This window comes from Nannospalax galili, unplaced genomic scaffold (assembly GCF_000622305.1).
Source record: "Nannospalax galili isolate Female #2095 unplaced genomic scaffold, S.galili_v1.0 scaffold85, whole genome shotgun sequence".
NCBI classification, from domain to species: domain Eukaryota; kingdom Metazoa; phylum Chordata; class Mammalia; order Rodentia; family Spalacidae; genus Nannospalax; species Nannospalax galili.
Window position 1 is genome coordinate 4,004,929 of NW_008358866.1, and position 18,653 is coordinate 4,023,581.

The following is an 18,653-nucleotide window of genomic DNA, read 5'->3' on the forward strand; positions in this document are numbered from 1 at the left end:
TGGTTTACTTTTTGTGCATGAAAAAGCTGGTTGGTCTAGGCTTCAGGTTTTTCTCTTTTGATTTTATATTGGAGGGGCCAAATTGCTATCATCTTCAGGAGTTCCCATAGAGGCCCAATTCAGATGAGGATCAGATGTTCTCAGGCTTTCTCCTAAGGTCTGTATCCCTCCAGGAAAGATTTTGACCTCAGGAATTTGGGGCTTGTACTGGCCTGGGATCAGGACCCAGGAAAGATGATGGTCTTGGGTAGCTGGTGGCCATGCCACCCAGAGATGCAAAGGGAGATGGAGGCAGGAAGAGGCCTCAAGGGCTCCTGGGGACTGCACTGAGGAACTGGGTTGTTCTGGATGCAAAGGATCAGGAAGCTGAGAGGTCAGCCCTGGTGTCCAGGAAAGAGGATGGCAGGTTGTGCAGCCCAGGGAAACAGAGGGAGGTGAGGGTGGTAGCAGGCCCAGAGGGCTCCTGGGGATTGCGAGTAGGAATTGGGTTCCTCTGGTTGCAAGGGACCAGGAAGCAGCGGTGGTTTCGGGCCGAGAGGTCAGCCTCAGGGTCCAGGAAAGAGGCCACAAGAGAGCCATTTACTACTTTAAAACTATCCTATTTGTCACATAACAATAATCCACAGTTACTCATGGCATTTTAGAGGGAATGTCAAGTTATATTAAAGAGAAGAATGAAATGCAGAGTGGCCTCTTATTTATACTTGAGTTCAGAGAGATATTGACATAAACACACAGAACATTTTAAAAAAAAGACGCAATGTAAGGAACTAGAGGAGAAATAATTTTAGAGCAAGAATGGGTCAGCATAGGTAAATTGTGCAAATCCACCCTTGTGAAATAATGGTCTGTAAACATGGGGTGAGTCATCTTCTCATGTGTTTTCTGTACCTCCTTTTAAAAGCTATTATTTAATCTTTTGTAAAATTATATGCCATTTATGACTTTGACACACATTTCCTATCCTGTAAGTTTATAGGTTTAATGGCTGTAAATGCTGATTGGAGAGTCATATATCCATGTGACAAGCAGAGTTGGCCTTCATGCTAGGCCCTTGTTAGTGGAGCTTTGATTATATAAGGGGCATTTGCCTCTCTTTGCAGAATCCCCCGCCCTTTTTTGGAGACAGTGTCTCCCTGTAGCCTCAGCTGTTCTTGAACTCTGTATGTAGACCAGGCTGGCCTTGATCTCACAGAGCTCCTCCTACCCCCTGTCTTTGGATCCTCCCTTTGAAGACAGGTATAACTCTGAAGGTCAGAGAGAGTTGCTTCTTCCCAATGTAGTAAACTTTTAATTAACTTAATCTTTATAATAACTTGGTAAGATAATATTGCTCCTGTTTTATAGATGAAAAGAGAGAGGTTCAAATAGTTTGTCTTTTCCAGGATCCTATAGCTAGAAAAGGACAAAGTGGGGCACAGGATTATGATGCTCTGAAAGTACTTTGAGTGAGACACACAGGAAGATGTGAAAACACTGCCAGCTGGAGCCAACCCTAAACTACTGTTAGGAAATCAATGAAGAGTTTACATCATCTCTTGTCAGGAAGCAAGTGTTAGGTTCTAATGTCCTTCCTCTCTGGAATAAGGTTGTAACTCCTTGATCTCCTGATGTTTCCCTAAAGAGAAACAAATACTCTCCCTTCTCTGAGTTTGCAAAGGGACAGAAGATCCTATTTGATAGAATTCATTATTTTAGAAGTTATCAAAATTGCTCAGTGGGTGAAGGTCTTTGCTATGCAAGCCTAGTGGCCCTAGTTCTATCCCCAGAACTCACAAAAAGATTGAAGGAGAGAAACTGACTCCACAAAGCTGTCCTTCACTTCCAAGTGTATGGCATGGCATGCGCATGCCCCTCCTCATCACACGTGTACACAGTAATAATTGTTTTTATAAAAAGAATCGACTGTTTTGAAAAATCTGCCAATCAACAGATAGATGTTCCATATATAGACTCTTACTCTTCACTGACTTTATGATAGTTTTTATAATGCTTATTATGGGAAGAAAAGAAATCAGGAATGACTGCATGAGAATCAAGCTACAATATAATATAATAGGTATTACTGGATGCAGTCAGCACTGATTAATATTTAAAATAATAAAGGGACTGGAGACATGGCTCAGTGGTTAAGAGCACTGGCTGCTCTTGCACAGGACCCAGGTTCAGTTCCCAGCACCCACATGGCAGCTAACAATTGTCCGTAACTCCAGTTCCAGGGGATCTGATGCCCTCTGACCTCCACAGGTATTGCAAGACAAGGGTGCACTTAAATTCATGCAGGCTATATTTACTACTCGTACATATAAAATAACAACAAATAAAATATTAAAAAATAATAATATTCCTCAAAAGGCTTCAATGTAGATTTAGTACAATATTACCTTACCTTTTGTTTAAAAAATGCTCATTGTTCGATATGCATGTATGTGTGAGTTTATCCTGACTGTTAACATCAGATACTTTAAATCCATGCCTCAGACTGGGTTAGCATTCTCTTCTGTAAGTTAACTCTGGAGATCAACAGGCATTTCTTCAAGCCCAAGATTTTGCACCAGTTCTTATATTCCAAAATAGACCAAACCAATTCAAGCTTCAGAAGAAACTAATAGATCTGGGCCGGGAAGGGGTTGTTTTCATTTGAAAAGCCATGCTTTCGCATTTGTAGGTAAATCTACTTTGGGTGTTGCAGATATTTATAAATATTTCTGGACTTGGACTTTCTGGTATTCTGGGGCCTTTGCAGTCCTTCCATGCGGGTGCTGCAGCTCTTCTGCAGTGGTGAAGGGTGGCCCAATGGGTGGCTGGGAATGTGGCAGAGGCAGGTCCGGAGTCCGGTTCCTGGTCTTTTTGCAACTGCTTACCGGCGCGTCCCCACTTTTTAGCCACTGCGGACTGCATGGGGAGGGCCTTGGCTGCGGGCCTTGGCCTGTCTAGCTCATCTTTCCCTTACCATCTCTTGTGTTCTCCTTACGCCCATGTTGTCGAGGTCGCATTCCCACTCTGCAGCCCTTACCCGCTGCAAAGAGAGATCCATGCACGTTTGCTCTTCCTCGGTCTGTTCAGGAGACCAGCTGGGCCACGCTTGGGGCGGGTCTTCTGTCTTCCTGGTACTTCTACGCAGCACCTTTTATTAACATCGGCTTAAACCCAATCGTCCTCTTATTCAGCCAGAACAGGCCTAAATAGCGAAGTGATGGTTGAAGTCATTTAGACCGTTCAACCAAACCCCTTTAAAGTCGGTTTTTGTTGTTGTTTTGTGTTTTTATTTTTGTTTTGTTTTTGTCCGAAACACAAATAATTCCTTTAGCACCTCTCTTTTTGCGAGTATAGGAATAGCCTTTGCGCAGGTACCACGGGGCATCCTGACATTTCACCCTATTCTATACAGGGCAGAACCACACACTTCTTTCCTGAGTGCTGAGTACTGTTAGCTGAGGTTTCATTTGCATTCCTTCCGTGGGTCACCCTGGGTTTAATGACTGCTCCTTTCACTTAACCCAGAAGTCTCAATCACACAGTGGCACGCTGCATCAAAGGTCAAAGGAGGGTGGGGAGCCAAGTGGATAGCGCTAGCCACAGATCCTGCATGCGGTTGGACCAGGAACGGGAGTCCCCGCACCGCTGCCCCCAGGCTCAAAGTCCAGGGGCGCATCCCTTTTTCACCCCTACCCTGTGAGCCCTTTCTGCAACCTTGGATTTGCCAAACAACTTTCATTTATTTTTCAATTAAAATGCAAATCATTCGCCTTCAAGCATAGTCGTGCCCTTCCCGGTATATAGGTTCATAACTATAGATCTATACAGAGTGTGCAATGCACAGAAACCGTTGCTTCAAGTGCTGCATGTTCTGAAAAGTCCTAATAAAAGGTCGAGTGCCAAGGAGTAGGAGGCCGGGGAGACCCAAGGGAGTCTCAAGAGGAGTGCTTTAAACTGTGCCCACTCTTTAGAGCCTGCTTCACTCCCTGCAGCTCGCCAGGGCAGGGCGACCGCTCCCCGAGTGACCGGCAACTGGCCCCTGCGGGAAGCTAGACACAGAGCCCGTTCAGTACCTGGCTAGAGGTACTTGCCTTTCTTCAGTCTGGGGCAGAGTAGGTCGGGAATACAAGCTGCCCACTGCAACTGAGGATCCACCTCTCAGGGATCATGGCACACAGGCCCCAAGACCTTTTATTGTTAGAATTAAGAACAATTTTTTAAAAAAAAATTCTACATGGTGACTGACATTGACATAAGAATGAACCAAATGTTCTTCACACTCAGCTTTGCAACTACTGAAGGCAATTAACCTGAAGCTGGGTTGAAATTCATCCCCCCCTTCTCCATCTCTTCTGTCTCCACTCCTCTCTCTCTTTAATATCTTCTCAACATTTCCTCCTCAATATCATCTAATACAATAATATCTAATAAATAATATTAATAAAAATAACCAACTCTTTCCTAATTACAATATTTATGGGAGGGGATGTCCTTTTTGAAATTGGAACTTGAATGATCACTGGCCTCTCTTCTCAGCTCCTACCTAGTCTGGGAGAATTCTGTAATGTTGCATCCTGGAGGACCTAAACGGCCTCTGGAAGCCCAGCATAATGGTGCGGGCAAATCGAGTGCCACAGCAGAAATGCATCTGGAAAGAAGTTTGGTTTGTGAAGAACCCAGAGACTTAGAAACTCCCCTCCAGAACCAGAGCCCGGCTGGACAGTCACTGTCTGCATATAAACCTCCCCACGGATTAGGCTGAGGGATAGGATTTGGGCACCAGCTATGGATCCCTGTGTGACAGTGCCCACTTCAGCTTTCCTGAGGCTAGAGGCTGGCTGGGTCCGTAGTAGTTAGTAACTCACATTGATGCAGACCTCCCACCTCCCCTAGGTTACATCCTAAAGTCCATGAAATGATGGATGTAACTGAGTCTTGAAGTCAGTAGAGAAAAGTGGGAAAGAAAGAGGACCAAATAGCATTCCTCATGTCTCAGAAGTGAATAAAAGTGGCAAAAGATGAAAACAAAAAACAAAGAAAACTGTTGAGGATTCTTTTTCAGAAGAAATTTTGGAAGTGGCTTGGCAGATTTATTTATTTATTTATTTATTCATTCATTCATTCATTCATTTTTATTTTTATACCCACTTCCCAGATAGCACCCTCCCATATCTTCCATCCCCTGACTAGAGCCCTTATACTCTGATATCCGTGCTACTGTCTGCTGTGTTGTCGGCACCCCAGCCTTTCCCCACTACTTTGAAATAACACAGTTATACAATATTGAACTCAGTATAAACCCTATAAGACATAAAAATTGAATGAGGTTTTAACCTTTAAAAAAGATCTCCATTTCATTTTAAAATACACTGTTTCAGAAAAACTCATTTTTAATGCTACTAACACTTAGATATTTGTGCATGCATCTCTAATCTCTATGTATCTGATTATTACTAATCACAGTCGATTACTTTCTGAGATCCTTGGCACCTGATCATGGATATAAAGTCATCAGGTAGATTTCAGTGATAATGTTTTTCATCTCTACTAATTAACATGAAGCCAATTTTTATGCTTCTTCCTCAAATATAGCTCATTTTTTTATTTGTTGTTTTTTTGTGTATATTTCATACAGGACATTCCAAACAGTCTATATACCCACATCCCAAATGGCACCCTCCCATACCCCCCCCGGAACCCTTATACTCTGTCATCACTTTACTGTCCACTGTGTTGTCAGCACCCCAGCCATTGCCCAGTGCTTGTCCATCTGCTGAATCTAGTCAGCCTATCTAGAGTTCCTTGTTTTAGAAGGATCAGCTCTTCTTCATCTGGCAGCAATCAATTTGCCAATATTCCTTTAGGTAAAATGGGGCCTGCTGTTCATTTTCCCAGTTCTATGCTGGGTTATTGTCTGGGAGTCTCTTGTGATACCCTGGCCAACAACTCAAAGGGAGGAATCTCCTATCTGGCATTGCTTCTTGTTATGTAGCCTTTAGCTATACACATGGACTCTTAAAGAATTATACTGATCCCTTTAATCTTTGGTTATACTTTCCATTTGGGTGTTTAAGACTATGCAGTTGGCCCAGATAAACCAATTTGTTTTTACCCTTAAGGTCATTTGAGGATCTGTTCCTCAGGGGTCACATGGGCTTGGGAGGAGCCCCTGGCTCCTTTCTTTTACCAGTTCCATCTATGTGAAAATAAGTCAAAGGCCCTTCTTGACTATGGCTGGCTTCACTTGGAAGCATGGAGGAAATGTTTCCTCTGTGTTGACCCTCCTCTTTGTAAACCAGATACTGGTTCAAGTCCATTTGTTGGGGTCTCCATGGCCTCCTTGATCAAGAGGACAGGTAATGCACCACAGTTACAGGACATTTTGAGAGATGCTCATAGTCCCCTGGAACTTAGTCGACCTAGGAGGGCAAAGAGTAAAAACTGTCCTTTATGTCCCTCTCACCAAATTAGTATAGTCCTCAAGGTATGGCTGTTAAACATCCAATAAGGTTAGTTCCACCAGTCTGGTACTTTCAATTACCATGTGCTGTGTAGATAAAGCTTGGGTAAAGACCAAACTCTCAGATAAACTCTCAGATATTCCTTAAGCTAGTTGTATATATAATTTGTCAGTAGGTTGCTTGATTAATATGGTTCCCTCTGTTTTTTTTTTTTTAATTATCTAGGCATTATTTATCTCTCTCATTGTCTAACCCTTCCACCATGGTTTCCCCATTTTTCATTCTTTTTTTAAATTTATTATTTTTCTTTTTTTTTTTTTTTTGGTCTTTTTGAGACAGGCTCTTGCTGTAACCCCAGCTGTCCTGGAACTCACTATGCAGACCAGGCTGGCCTTGAACTCACAGATATCCACCTGCCTCTGCTTCCCGAGTGCTAGGATTAAAGGTATGTGCCACCACATCTGGCAATTTATTTTTTATTTTTATTGAGCTTTTAAAATTTCATACATTCCCCCCTCAAATCCAGACCCCATCCATGCCTCCCAGCAGTTTTATTTTTATAAAATTGAGTTTTAGATTTATTATTTGAAAACTCAAATTAATCGGATACTAGGATTTTTGTTAGTGCTTGTTTTTGTGACAGGCTCATACTCTGTAGTCCCTGGCCTCAACCTTGCAGTGATCTTAGTCTTGAGTGCAGGGTTACAGCTGTGAGCCACCATGCTCAGCTAGTTTATAGTTTTCAGAGGTTAGTACTCTCAATTTTAAGAGTGACATTTGTCTTTCAAGATTATTTATAATTTACCATGACAGATTAGAAGAAGTAGTCCGAAGTAAGTTTATTTATTTCAGGTTGAATAAAAATTAACAGGGTTACTGCCACCTTTATCTTGCCACGTGTTTTGTATTTCCTAGAAATATAATCAGGTATTCACCTACTTGCTTAACTCTAGAAACTTTTATTCTATATGGCATATCTCTCAGGACTAGTGTTCCTTAGAACACATTTTATAAAAAAGCATTTTGTTTTCAATTGACTTGTTGGCAGTTAATGATAGGCATCAAAATTCACAAATGTTGTGTGCTACTCAGTGAGTTTTGGGATGTGCCCTTATTGAAATATGGAGCGTTTTTATTACTAAAGAACTCATTTGTGTCTTTTTGGTCCTTGCCTTCTGCAACTTCTTTTCTGGCTATTTTTACCATGGCTTATTCTTGCCATCCTATTTTGTAGGATTTCAAACACATGAAACAATGTATTGTGTGCAGTTTCTGTGCTTAGCATATGCCTATGACAGTTATGTTGTCAGAAGTAGCAATCATTCATTGATTTTATTATGGACTATATCCTATGATATGAATAGACTATAATTTTTATTATGTTAATAATTAATGGGCAGTTTTTTTCTGATTTGGGAGCTACTATTAATAAGCAACCATGAATATTCTTGCACAAGTCTTTTGTTTTCTGTTTCTTTTTTTTTCTTCTTTTTTAAAAAATTTCTCCTTGTAGACACCTGCGAATGACCTTGCTGGGCCCTAGGGAAGGTGTACATTTAGCTCAGGAACAGTATTCTCAAACTTGGGCATGTTATCAGAAACACCTGGCGTGCTGGTAGCCACACACTGCTATACCATCTCAGGACTTCAATTTAGTACCTATTCAGTTGGTTTTGAGAATTTCCATTTCCAGCACATCCCTAAGTGATTCTAATTTTAATAATTTAAGGATTCTACCTTTTTGAACCACTGTTTAGGAGAAGTTGCTGAACATTTTTTTCTCTAGTGGTTTTACCATTTTACTCTGACATCAGCACCATATGCAGTTCTCATTCCTCCAAATCTTCACCAGTATCCAGTTTTCTTGGGTGTTAGCCCTTCTGGTGTGCATGGTGGTATCTAACTGTTCTTTACTGTGTTTTGACTAGTGGTGTGTAGAGTATGCTTACTAGCCACCAATCATCTTTTAGTTGTTGCAGTGTAGAAATATTTACATATTCTGTATTTGATCTCAGCCAAAAGACAAAAAAGTGATTACATGCTCTGGAGATAAGACCTTTGTCAGATGCTTTATGACACTGCATTGTTTTGATGTATTTGTCGTCAGGTATTAATATTGGTCTCTTCTTTGGCTCTGTTCCATTTGGCACTCATAGCAATTTTTTTTTTTTGCTTTCTATCCCTTTATAGCATATTTTTGTAATCAAGTAACATATATCCTTCAATTTTGTTCTTTTTCAAATTAGCTTTGCTCTTCTAGGTTCTTTGCATTTTCTTACAGATTTTAGAATTGCCTTGTCAGTTTCTACAGTTCTTCTCAGATTCTTATTGGATTGTATTGAATGTTTAGATTAATTGTGGGAAAACAGGCATATTATCAGCAGTGAGTCTTTGAACCCATAGGTGGTGTAGAACATTTCCTCATGTACTTAGGGTTTTTTTTGTATGAGGCCCAAGTTCAGCCCAAGCACCAAAACAAAACAAAACAAAAGCTCTTACCCCCCACCAGAGCTACTTAATCATACAAGATTTTTTAAATTATTTAAACTTAAAAAATATTTTCTTTATTATTTTATGTGCATGAGTGTATTGCCTGTATGTATGTAAGTGTACCCATGTTGTTCAGTACCTGTGGAAGTCAGAAGAGGGCATCCGATTCCCTGGAACTGGAGCTGACATGTGGGTGCTGGGAAATGAACCCAGGTCTTGCCCCCTGAACCATCTCTCCAGACCCCAAATTATTTAAAACTTTGAATGTTTCTTAATGTTGGTCATTTTCAGTGCAGACATTGTATTAGTTTTCTGTTGCTATGTAGCAAATTATTTTAAATTTAGTAGCTTTAAGGGATCAACATTTATTATCTCACAGTTCCTGAGAATCAAGAGGCTGGTTGTGGATTAGTTGAGTACTGTGAGCTGATGTTCGTAGTGTATCTGTCAGCTCTAGATATGACTTCCTCTGAAAGCTCATAGAGGAAGGCTTGGTATCTAAGCCTACTCATGCGGTTATTGGCAGGAATGTTGTCTTTTTGGTGAATTGATCCTTTTATCTTTATGAAATATTCCTCCTCACTGATATTTCTTGTCCTAAAATTATGTTATCTGATATTGTTTCTAGCATAGCTTTTAAAATGTGATATTTTTATTAATTATTTGAGAACTTCATACATGCAATGTATTTTAATTATATTCACTCCTCCTCCCCATAACACCTCCCAGATCCACCCACCTTTCTGTCCTCTCCCAACTTCGTGTCTTCTCCATTAAAAAAAAAAAAAATTACTTCCTCCCTTCCCTCCCCTTCCCTCCCCTCCCTTCTGCCCCTCCCTTCCTCCCTCCCTCCCTTCCTCCCTTCCTTTCCTTTTTTTCTTCCTTTTTCGAAATAAGGTCTCACTATGTAGCTTTCACTGGCCTGGAACATGCTGTACAGACCAGGCTGGCCTTGAACTCACAGAGAGCCAACTGCCTCCGTTTCATATAATATACTTCGATGATGTTCACCCCTAACTCTTCCCCTTAACTCCTCCCAGATCCATCCCCTCCCTACTCCCTAATTTCATATCCTGTAAAAAAAAAAATAACCTATCAACTACAGTCAGTACTTCTGAGTGTGGGGCCATCCCCTGGAGCATGATCAACACACCAATAGCTACACCCTACAGAAAACTGACTCTCTTTGCCCCAGAAGCCAGCAACTGCCAACAGCTCCTCAGGGGATGGGGGCTCAGGAGTCCCTTTCCTCTTATACCATGGCTTTTTTATAATTAACATGTACAAGACATACCTTATTCTATTTACATTTGAAGAGTCATATAAACAGACTGTAGTTAGATCTTGCAGTTTTAAAAATCCAATTGAATGGGAGGTTGGTAGCGCCCTCCTTTAATCCCAGCACTCAAGAGGCAGAGGCAGGAGGATCTCTGTGAGTTCAAGACCAGCCTGATCTACAGGCCAGATGGAGCTACAAGGAGACCCTGTCTCAAAAAATCGAAAAAAAAAAAAAAAATCCAATTGGACAATCCATGCCATTTAGCTGTAACATTTTGCTTATTCACACTTAATAGGTCTATTGATATGGCTGGTTGGCTGGTTTTAATTCTGTTGTTTTCTTTTTCTACTTGCCTTATCAGTTAATTGTAAAATAAAAATTATACTGCTGCTCAGAGAATCCCTTGCATGCTCAGGCTTACACCCTCCTGCACAGTATGATGGGGGCAGGCCTGAGAATGACCAGATCAGGCCTCTTCAGGCTGGTATGACTGTAGACACCACTGAGAATGAAACGATGAATGACCAAGACCGTAATCTTAGCTTGACTTTGCTATCAACATCTTTCACAGATTTCTCCAACCATAATTATAACTCACTTTTAAATTTTATTTTTTTGGTCTTTTGGGGACAGGGTTTCCCTATAGCCCCAACTGGTCTGGAACTCCCTATGTAGACCAGGCTGGTCTCACCTTCACAGAGAGTGACCTGCCTCTGCCTCCTGAGTGCTGGGACTAAAGGTGTGCATCACCATGCGGGGCTTCAGTTTTGACAATGTTGTTATATCTCATAGAAAAATTTCAGAAATTAATTTAGTTATTTTCTACATGATAGTTAATATAATTAAAAGGACAATTAAATACCTTCATTTAAGTGAGTCTTAGTCACAACTTTAGATAGATAAAAAGATTTTTTTCATAGTTTTATAATCAGTCATTTTTTCTATAATAAATCATTCATAGGATAAGAAAATACATTTTGTCATGTCTTAGGACAATATTGTGATTTCAGAGAACTTCTCGTTTCATATAATCAGTCCCCTAGACTCAATACTTTACTCTGAGTATCTCCCAATCCAGTTACTCTGTGTTGTTCAGTCAGCCATCAGTGTCTTAGGAAATCTGTACCACAGGGTACAACAGTATTTTTCTGTCATGTGGTAGGACGCTCTCCCTTATAAATAGCACAGTTCTAAATTTAGAGATGAATCTATATGCATGAATTATTGAGGTATGACTCTGACCTGCTTGTTAAGAGGGATTCAGATTTCCCTTAATAGCAAAAAAGATCTGAGATAAATTTTGTCATGGGCTAGGAAGAATGTCTGTGAACTGGAAAAAATTCAGTCAAAATTTTGGTGACATGATAATTTCTTGATAGGTCATCTTAATGAGTTTTATTTATTTGTTCTTTTATTTGTTTCCATTCTTCATTTTTCTGCATCTAGAAGGTCAGTAATGGAAGTAAAGATTGTTAGCTATTTAACAGATTCTTAAGAAAGAATATATTGGTATTCATAGGACAAATGTGAAAAAATTTGACACAAGTTAGGACAGGTATGTTTGAGATTCTGTGCATTGTATTTATCCATTACATATGTATTTAGGATTCACATAACATGATTACTTAATGTTTCATGTGATCATTAAGTACATTATATATTATAAAATTCTTATGAAAGAAGAGCTAGTGAAACTTTGCCTTCTATTAAAGAAATCTGGAAAATACCTTGTTTTTATTTCCTTTTAGAATTTCAACAAGTAAACATTACTCCACCAAAACTTATTTTGAAGCCAAGACCAAAAAGGAATAAACGGCAGGTACGTGTTCACAGGTTTATGTCTTGATATTTTCAAATATTTGGAAACTCTGTATGTGTCTGTGAAAGGGTGAGTGTAGTTCACCCATTCATCAGCATGGGGTAAGCAGAACAGGTGACAGACTGATGAAAGCAAGAAAGGGCTGTCAGATAGTGAATGGGGGAGTGTGGTTTCCTCATCATTTCCATAGCTCATGAGGCCTCTGACTGTAGCAAGGTTTCTTTCTTTGCTCAGTGAGAACTCATTATGGGATCTACTTAGATGGTATTCTTAACAGGTTGTGAAGCCATAAAGTGGTTTTTTTCTTATTGAACTGCTTTGGAGTCCAGTATATAAAATTAGGGCTTAGCTTTACTTTGGTTCAACTGGATCTTGGACTAAATTGTATCTCAGCTCTTCATACAGTGCCTTCAACTATGTGAAGTAGGTACTGTTCTTTTCCATGACTTTGACATGTGAAAATGACTTACCCTACCTCACAGAGTTGAGAAATGGCTCAGAATCAGCACATCATCATCCCTGTGATGATGATGTATGAATGTATTATTTCTGTGGTATAAAAAGCACATGAGGAAGGAAATAAATGAAGGTGTTGAAGGTTTGTATGAAGTATTTATGAGCTCTAAAGTTGAAAGGATGGGGTCATACATGTTTAATATGTGCTTCTTTATAAACATCTCAACATGTAGTCCCCTCCTGGGACTGAACCTAGCAATACTCGCATGCTAGGCAAGCACTACCACTCTACTACAGTAAATTTTTTAAAATTTTGAGACAGCATCTCATTAAGTTTTCTAAACTGCTCTTGAACGTACTCGCAGACCTGAACTGGTGCTGCATAGTCTCCCCAGTGCTGATGTTATAGGCCTGTGCTTCCATTACCTTTAAGTAAAACAGTTGCTTTTTGGTTTTGTTTTGTTGTTTTGAGACAGGTTTTCACTCTGTAACCTAGATTGGCTTCAAACTCATGGCATTGCTCCTGCCTCAGTCTCCCTAATGTTGAGATTACAGTCATGAGCCTCCCCCATGCCTAGCAAAATAAAATGTATTTACAGACAGATTTTTATGTGAATTACAGTTAATTAATTTTATTGAAACCTTACCTGGACATTTTATAAGAATTTTAACTGTATTTAACTGAGGAATTTAACTGAATTTTACAATATTCAATCCTCATGGCATCCTTATGAAGAAGATACTATTTTTATCCCCACTTACTGGCAAGGTCAATGAAACAGAAGAGACTGAAGAAACTTGCCCATGGTCACAAGTGCACTCAGTGGTGGAGCTGGGATTCTGAGCTAGAAGGTCTGGTCTCAGAGATGTCTCTAGTCACACATGCTTTCTGCACAGCCTCTTGGGCCAGTGTCTTCCGAGAATCACTACTGTGAACTCACATACGCTATGTTCCAGAGACACAGAGGCATATTGTGACAATAGGTTAAATAAGTTAAAAAAAATTCCATGAAGATTTAATTTATAGAAGTATTTATTTTAATGTAATCTGAGTTGAGAAATTTGAATATTCTTTTAGCATGTACCTTGAAGTTCTTTATAAACATCTCTACATCTTGCCATTTGCTAAACAGATGAACTCTGGTTTCTTTTATGGACCTATGAAACTGAGGTTCAATAAAACTATGTGGCCCCAAAGTAAACATCTGGCATTGGGGTTCATAAAGTCTACTGTGTTAAATATAAGTACCACAATTAGCAACATAGATCTACTGTCCTAATAGCAATGTTATTTTAAAAAATTATTCTAAATACTCTTGCCATTGGGTGCAGTTTAGTATTTCTCTTTGGTTTTCAACTTAAAAACTCTAGCCCATCATTCTCTATGACATTAGTGTTATAAGATTTTTTTTTTAGTTTTAAAGATTAGGAATCCAGAGGCAAAAATCTATGTGGCAATGTTTTTGTCTTTTTGAGACAGGGTCTCCCTGTAGTCCCAGCTGGCCTGGAACTCACTATGTAGACCAGGCTGGCCTTGAACTCTCAGAGATCCACCTGCCTCTGCCTCCCAAGTGCTGGGACTAAAGGCATGTGCCACCATGCCAGGCTTGGCAATGTATTTTTAAATTTGTTTAAATGTAGCACTCAAATATACATGTACTGATTCTGGTTTGATCACATGCCTTCATCATAGATATGGTCCTTGAGCAAGTGAACAAGATTTACTGAGAAAAAAAAAAAAAGTGTGTCGACCATAATAAAGGTGTATGTGGCATAAAGAAAAGTCACTTTACACTTATTCAAGATAGTGTTGTAGATGTGCTGCTGAGAGAATGACTGCCCTGGGGGCTCCTGCCTTTGGCATCCATTGATTGAGGTTTTATGGATGGAGAGAACTTGAGCAGAGAGGTATGGCAGTAATGGATAGCCCAAGACTTTCTGGGTGCTCCCAGAACTTTCCTGACCAAACCCCTGTATCTTTTGGGGATCCTATGAACTATACCAGAGAAGGGGCATGGCCCAGTCTCAGATCTGGAGGTTACACAGAGATGCCAGTCACTCCACTCTCAGAAAGACTACTGGAATTAAACTGAACCAGGAAGAATGTGTTACCTTGCCATGACATTGTTACATAAAGATATTTTGACAAAGCCTAGAGTAAAATACATAGATGTATGCATAAAACATATATTTAATTTTTTTGTGTATTTTTGGAAGAAGCTAGTAATTTGCTGTACCCCTATGGAAGAGACAGCAGGCACTGGATAGATAAGGGATCGGGGAGGGGACAATTGCATCCTTCGCATTTTTTATACTTCATTATTTTTTTTTCAAACCATATAGATATTTCATCTACTCAAAAACTAAGAAAATTGATGAAAGTAAAAAGGGGAAATTTTGCTTCATTGATTTCTTCCATGCTTTCTGGTTTTTACAGCTAAGTTTAGAAGGCTTATTTCAGTGTTTTTGCATTCACTGCATTGCAGCTTCTTCGATATCCTCGTAATGTGGAGGAGGAAACCAAATACATAGAACTGATGATTGTGAACGACCATCTCATGGTAAGATTTGCTATTTCTTTCTTGTTTTTTCACTTGCTTGATACGAGAATAAAACTGTTATTATGTTTAAAATAAATAAAAATCTCATCAAATTGTGATTTGAAGAAGTCATTTGTGCAATGAAACATATTTTTAACCAGAAACAACCTATACATAGAAAACATGCTTTGGTGGAAATTACTAGCAATTATTTATGAGAATCCCCTAATATTTTCCTTTAAAAATATTTTATTTGCATATATTGACTATACATAATAATGCATCTCATGATGACATTTTGATACATGTATAGAATATATCTCAATCATATTTACCGCTTTACCCACCACTACCCTCTCTTGTCTCTCTCCCATTCCTACTAATTCCCTTCCTCTTCTTAATTAGCCTCTCTTCAATGTTTCTGTCTTTTTTGGGGGACCAATGGGTTTCATTAGCATTGCTTACAGGAGCATAGGCACTTTATCACTGGCTACACCACTGAAGATAACGTCTCTCCCTCATCAAGGCTTCACTGAGTGTAAATTCTCAGGGAAGCATGAAGCCCCATGATTACCTTTCCCTTCCATGACAAGGTGTTGACAGGCCATCTTGTGCAGGTAATCATAACTGCTATGAGTTCAAGAGTCAGACAGCCATGCCATGTCTGGAGTCAGCATTCTGACCACTCTTCACAGTTCTCCAGCTCTTACATTCTTTCTATCCCTTCTTCTGCTGTGTTCCCTGAGCCTTGGAGGGGGGTAACATAGATGTCTCATTTATGACTGGGCATTCAACAGTCATTTACTCCTGTACTTTGACCAATTATAAGTCTCTGCAGTCATAATGACCACTGTAAAAAGAAGTTTTTCTGACCAAAGCTGGCAGTAGCTCTAATCTATGAGGATAAACACAGTCATTTAGAAGGCAGTTTGACCAGACACATCATGTCCAGTTAGCAAAAAAAACAGCAGTAGCTTCCTCACTAAGGCCCATGACCTCCCTAATCACTGACGGGGGTTTACGTTACCAGAAGTGAATTCCCTCCTATGGAGTGAGCATCAAATCCAGTCATAAATGGTTGATTGCCTTCATCATAGACTTTCCACTTTTATATCAATGGGCTCATCTTGCCTGGCCAATTGAGAATGCCACATGTAGGGGTCACATCAGCTGAGTAAGGGTATTGATGACAGTTCTCCCTCAGGAGCCTGTATAGCACCTTCTGGAACTGTGAGGACTAGCCAGAGGGAGGAGCTTCCATCCCATTTCCAGCTTGATTTCTCTTTGTCTCGTGACTAAGGCCTACAGTGTCTTCAGGAATCAGGGCATATGATCTAGTTCTGATGGGAAAACAATACTATTGTTTTGGGAGTTTCAGTGGCCTCCCCCTGGCTAACAACTTATAGGGAGGTAGATCACCCCTGACCCTGGGACTTTTATTTAAGAACCTATGAATGGGGGTTCTTTGAAGTTGATTGCTTAGTAGCAATTAATAGTAAATACATTGATGCTTGAATTTTCTCTTACTAAAATGACAAGGTTTAAGAAAAGAATTATGGAGAGTGTCTTGATCTGGCCCCTGCATGATGGCTGAGCTTCCCAAATTGCACTGTCCCCATCCTCCTATATTGGGACCATGTGCAGCCCCTCTCACTGATTCAGGGCTAGGCTTCTCTGCCCTTCATTCAGGGGCCCAGACTTTTGCAGACTGCCTGAGAGTGTCTGGATCTGGCCTCCTTGTGGTAGTGAGCTTCTCAAATCATGCCGTACCCATTCCCCTTCATTAGGACTGCCGCAGGGCTAGGCTTCTCTGCCCCTTAGCAGGGACCTAGACCTTTGTAGACTTCCTGAGAGCACCTAAATTGGTTCTCCACCTAGAAAACTTACCAAATTGTGCTGTGACTGCTGGGTAGTAGGGGCCCAGACCTTAAGAGGAAGCCTGAGAGTACCTGAGCGGTGCCTGACTTGGGCCTCTCCGGGGGCTCCTGAGTAGATGGTCCCTACAATATAAAATCAAAAGACGGAACCTGAAACCTAGACCAAGCAGCTTTACATACCCAATAAGAAAACAACCAAGGGACATCAATAATACAAATAGAATCAGACTTCAACAAAGGAATGCTTGAGTTTCATACCAGACTCACAAACAGCTAAAGAAATCCACACTCCAGAATCACAATGGAAAAATAATCTTATGGAAAACCAAAATAATATGTTCCCACAAAACACTACCAGTCCTATAGAAGAGTTCTACCAGGAGAACTCCCTAGAGATAACCCAGGGCACGGAATTTAAAATAACAGTCATAAACAAGATCAAAGAATTCAACAAATTTAAAAAACACACAAATCAAGTAACTAGAAGATGGAGAAAAACTTCTGACTGAATTCACAAAAGAGACAGAAATATTGAAGAAAACTCAGGCTGAAATGAAGAAGGAAGTGAAAAACTCAACAAACCAATTTGAAACAACAGGAGAAAGCCTCAGCAATAAAGTGAATGAAATGCAAAACAGAGTATCAGTACTGGACATTAAAACTGAAGAATTGGACTGCTCAAGCAAAGATTATGAAAAATTAAAAAAACATCACAGAAATGGAATATACCAGAAATGTGGGACACCATGAAAAGACCAAACTTATGCATCATAGGCATAGAGGAAGGAGAAGAATTTCAGGTTAATGGTATTGAACAGATCTTAAATAGGATTGTCAAAGAAAATTTACCCAAATTAAGGAAAGACAAATACAAATACAAGAAGCACATAGAACACCAAATATACAGGACCAGAAAAGAAACGCCCCATGATGTATCATAGTAAAAATACTACATGTTCAGAACAAAAGGAGAATACTGAAAGCTGCAAAAGAAAAACAAGTCACATATAAAGGAAAACCCATCAGAATTACAACTGACTTATCAGTGCAAACTATGAAAGCCAGAAGAGCCTAGACTAAAGTATTCCCAGTTCTGAATGACTGTAAATTTCTACCCAGAATACTTTACCCAGCGAACATGTCTATCATAGTTGAAGGGGAAAGAAAAATCTTCCATGACACAAATAGGCTGAAAGAGTTTAAGAGCCAGGGAGGAGGTGCATAACCATATGGAAATAGAGTCCTACAGGCTCCTGGGATTCTACTCATATGAACCTACAGCAATGGGGCGTCAGCATGCACAAGACCCATACGAACTTGAGCAGACAAAAGCCCAGCACAGAACTGTGGAAATGGACTGTAGGCCCCAATCTTAGCTGATGAATTATTGGTAGCTGATTATTGCTGAGTGAGGAAGAGCTGATTTTCTTAAATGGAGGGACTCTAGATAGGCTGACTAGACCCCAGTGAATGACCTTGCACTGAGGGACATCTGGGGACACTACCTTGACATGATAGGCCATAACAGAAATGACAGAATGTATGAATTCCAATGAAGGGGGGGGCTATGGACAGGTGCCAATGGGGAAGGGAGTATAAAGTTAAAATGTTCTGTATGAAATACACAAAATTTCAATTAAAAAATAAAATGAAAAAGAGAAGTAGAAATTTCTAATTTATGCTGGAAAAATGAGCTTCCAGTTACTCAGCACTTTAGTTTGTAGTATACAGCTTTATGATAATAAAAGAAAA

At 39.9% G+C, this 18,653-nt stretch overlaps 1 protein-coding gene across 12 annotated transcripts in view; it reads left to right on the forward strand.

The window, feature by feature from the left end:
• The window catches only part of Adam22 (ADAM metallopeptidase domain 22), a 267,323-nt gene that overhangs the window by 176,661 nt on the left and 72,009 nt on the right, over positions 1-18,653 (forward strand). For all 12 annotated transcript variants that reach the window (XM_008822497.2, XM_008822498.2, XM_008822504.2 and 9 more), the window contains exons 8-9: positions 11,958-12,028; positions 14,971-15,045. In XM_008822497.2, the coding sequence (XP_008820719.1) occupies positions 11,958-12,028; positions 14,971-15,045 (146 nt within the window). The remainder of the gene's footprint in view (positions 1-11,957; positions 12,029-14,970; positions 15,046-18,653) is intronic.